Raw genomic sequence first — 3,730 nt, 5'->3', positions numbered from 1 at the left:
AACACTCATCGCACTATCACGATTGAGCTTAGCTCACAGCACACACTGTAGTTAGAGCTTTGACGGCGTCATCGCCGGCGTCCGGTGAGTACTGTACAAAGCATGCGTACAGCAAGGAGACGCACATTATGTGCGCAAGCATTTCCGTGGCAAAACTCATTTTTTGTGCACAAAAAAGAAATATATGACTCTAACACAAAAAATAATTTCCGGAGGCGCCCACTGTCTTTATTGAAGTCACAAGCATAGATGGGCTTCAACCGTGCAATCAGATGACCTTCTGGGGGCCACGCAGGGCCAGCACAGGTCGCGTCTTTTAAAACTATGTTTGCTCGCATCACATGCGGTGCTGGATTACGGTACAAGGCGTTTTAGATAATTGCAGTTTTCTCTTCAGATTAAGACCGTATCAATGAAGTCGTGCTGCAATACGACCCAATCATGATACTAGTATGCAACCGCCACCGCCACCCACTCCCCGCAAACATATTGTAATCACTTTCTTGTTGCTGTAGCACTGTCACTTGTGAGCGAGACCGCCATTGCGTCGCGCTGAGAGCCCCCTACTCCCAGTGCCGCGTATGCCTTGACTTCGGATGGATGAGTCGAAAGTCTTCTTAAGAGCGACGTTGTCTTGACTTGTTAACATATCCATCGTGGCATCGTTGTCCAGAAGGCGAAGGGGTAATTTGACGAATGGGCAAAGAAGGTTGGTCGCCAAGCATGCGTGACAGACCAGCAATTCCTCCATGAACATTTAAAAAACGGTGCCTGCCAGCAATGCCAAGCTTTGTACAGCGGTGCGTCACCAGACATCGTATCTTGGCTCACGTGAGATAATTTTGTCAGCCGTTCACGGCTGACAAAATTATGGCACAATATCAACCAGGGTGTGAAAGAATATGATAGCTAGTGATTTACAGAGGGCGGCTTGCACCATCGGCGACTGCTGCTGGCTGGTGCCAGCTGTGGTGCCAGCACCACCTCATACTCGAGACCATTCCAGCTCCCTCCGATCGGAGCAACGATCAATAAAACCAACACTGTTCAACTTGAACCACGGCTTTCGGCCACACAGGGGACAACCTGCGATATCAGCACATTGCGACAGTGCCAAAAACAGTTTGAGGAACAATGTACTGTAACGGAAAAAAAACGAATAATGTTGCATACGGTTATGCATTTATATCGCCAAACGCAACGCACAAGCTCCTGCATGTGTCGTGATATTGCACTCTAGTGATATTGAGGATCATGCCCAGTTCTCGCAATCTTCCGAAACACTTTTTTTTCATGTTTTTCAACAAAGCAGGCTTGGTACGAATTTTTTTGATTTATTTGGGTAGACTTTCCTCGGGGCTCAACCGAGAGACAAGTGTGTTGTCGCACGGGAAGCACTCCGGCCCTGTGGCCCTATGCAACGGACACGCATTGCTGTTATCACAGCGTATGATACTGTACAGATATCATAAAGGTATGATAGAGGTCGTACTCGCCAGGACTCACACGGACGGGGCGACCTGACGCTGCGGCTAAAACTTTAGGGTAGAGCTCGCCAAAATCTGCGGCGCTGCCCTGCCCACCCCTCTGAGTTTTATCGATTATAGTAGAATGTCAGTGGGAAGCGTAGGGGTTTGTAGGGCGGTCCCCCAGCTCTAGCGCCGGACAGGCAGTAAAGTTTACGGTCAAGTGTTGCAGCCCGTGCGACAATGCATACATGTCCAATCCCATACTACTGGTACAGGAGGCGACGTCATCTTCTTTGTCTTGTGGAGCATGCATCGCCAATCGTCTGCTTCACATCCGCCTTGTACTTGTTTGCTATGAATCCTCGCCTTCTTACAGAATACAAAACAAAACAAAACTCGCGACGATCATCTTTGACACGGTATGCCCGGATAGTATCAGCTACGACTTGCCCCGGAGGCTGTGACAGTGCCGTCAAAACTATTCTCTCTTCGTCATGCTCATTGCAACCCTCCGCGGTATCTTCTCGTCTCTGCCTACGGAACTACTCTAGTTGTTTTTGTGAATTTCTCGCGCTACGATGCCCTCCCTGCTTTCTTTGTCATTTCAATGTTATGATTCCCCTGCCCATACACTGCCTCTCTTTTCACGATCTCAACGCTCCGTGCGGGGACCGCATCTCTAAACTACACCTATGGACTTCAAAATGTCTCGGAAGGCAGTATCACGCGTGTACAGAGTACAGTGTAGAAATCTGCTGTTGCTTTCCCAATCTTGCGTGAGTTGTAAACGTTCACAGCTCTCTTGCGACGTCAACAAAGCTGCTCAGTATCATCTTTCTGAACAAGGAAAGCCTCATACGGCTTTGTAATAAACACCCACAGAGCATTCTTTTCGATACGCCTGCGCGAAGGACAACTCCTCTGTCCTCCTAAACCTATAAAACGACAAAACCCGATCCGCATCCCAGCATCTCCCCCACACCATCACTCACAACTTCAACCACCAACACATCGCCTTCCCCCCACTTAATCGCACTAACCCCATCTCCCAATATGGTCTCCGCAAAGTTTATCGCGTGCCTCGCCCTCTTCTTCTCCGCCGCCCTCGCCGGCGCCGCCCCCCGCCGCATCGTCAACGTCGTCAAAAACTTCGTCCCCGTCACCCGCCAGTCCGAGACCAGTGAATTCGCCGTCACCGAGACCACCGTCGGCTTCGGCCGTGTCACCAGGGTCGGCATCAGTGTTGTCCGAGGCGCCACCGCCACCCTAGATTTCGACGTTACCGTCACCGCCATCGATGCTGAGACCATCAACAACATGAGCTCCTCCTTCGTCGAGACTCTCACCGCCGAGGAGCGCGTTCAGTTCGAAGAGCTCGTCAGCACCTACGAAGGTGGCCTGGACCTTCCCCTCTTCAACCTTTTGGGCCTCAACTTCGCCGAGAGCATCAGTACCGAGCAGATCGCCGAGGCTGCCGAGAGCATCGAGAACTTCGAAACGAAATCCAGCGCCGTCGAGGAGATCCTCGACAGCGTCGTCGACAGCCGCATCAGGATCACCGGTACCTTGTCAGCCACCGGTCAGAGCAACATCCCGACTGTCGCTTTCGCTTTCATCGAGCTCTCCACCGTTACATTCGATGACGGAAGCAACCTTGTGGTGGTGTCCAACAACCCGTCTGACGTGGTTGCTGCGGATAGCGACGGTGCCGTTCTGCCGTCTGAGGGTGAGAGGCTCAACATTCTCTTCTGAGGAGATTTTTGGAGAGGTCCCGCTTGATCTTGACCGAGAATAAGTGTTGTTCAAAAAACCCAATTTAATCAATTCTAACAGTAGTAAAAGCAGGAAACCTTCACACTGCAGTTATCAATAAAAAGCAGACAGCAGGCTTGCCTCTTTTTTCACGCAATGAGAAACTTTATTTCGTGTCCCGCAAATGACAAGCGACTGCAATGAGAAAAGAGATTCTCAGAGAAGGTTGACATGCAAACAGTGAAAATCATATGATTGTAAGAAAAAACAACAAGCTCACTGAAAGACTTTGGGCCCTGGCCCGTCTAGCTATTGGTAGGCTTTGAATGCACCATCTATGTGCCTACAGTTATAACTACCTTCCAGTGTTTATCCGAGCGTGGTCTGAGAGATTCCATGAGCACCGATGACCTCGATCCTCCCAGGAGCAGGTGATCAGCGGCGACTTTATTGTACAGGTCAGAGGCTTACCTTATTGGCGTTGCCTTATTCAAGGTGCCTGCCTTACT

General features: G+C 50.3%; 1 protein-coding gene; it reads left to right on the top strand.

Moving 5' to 3' along the window:
• The first annotated feature begins 3,108 nt into the window (after positions 1-3,108).
• CHC_T00007396001 (hypothetical protein) lies at positions 3,109-3,373 on the top strand. XM_005710924.1 is given in 2 exon segments: positions 3,109-3,264; positions 3,265-3,373. The coding sequence occupies 1 exon segment, from the start codon at positions 3,109-3,111 to the stop codon at positions 3,262-3,264; it is 156 nt and encodes a 51-aa protein (XP_005710981.1). The 3' UTR covers positions 3,265-3,373.
• The last annotated feature ends 357 nt before the right edge of the window (positions 3,374-3,730 follow it).

The sequence above is a fragment of the Chondrus crispus genome, genomic scaffold (genome assembly GCF_000350225.1).
Source record: "Chondrus crispus Stackhouse genomic scaffold, scaffold_72, whole genome shotgun sequence".
Lineage (NCBI taxonomy): Eukaryota > Rhodophyta > Florideophyceae > Gigartinales > Gigartinaceae > Chondrus > Chondrus crispus.
This window is presented reverse-complemented; position numbering and strand designations above follow the sequence as displayed.

Excerpts from the sequence above, each read along its gene's own strand:
- CHC_T00007396001 (XM_005710924.1), top strand. The coding sequence starts at position 3,109 with ATGACGGAAGCAACCTTGTGGTGGTGTCCAACAACCCGTCTGACGTGG.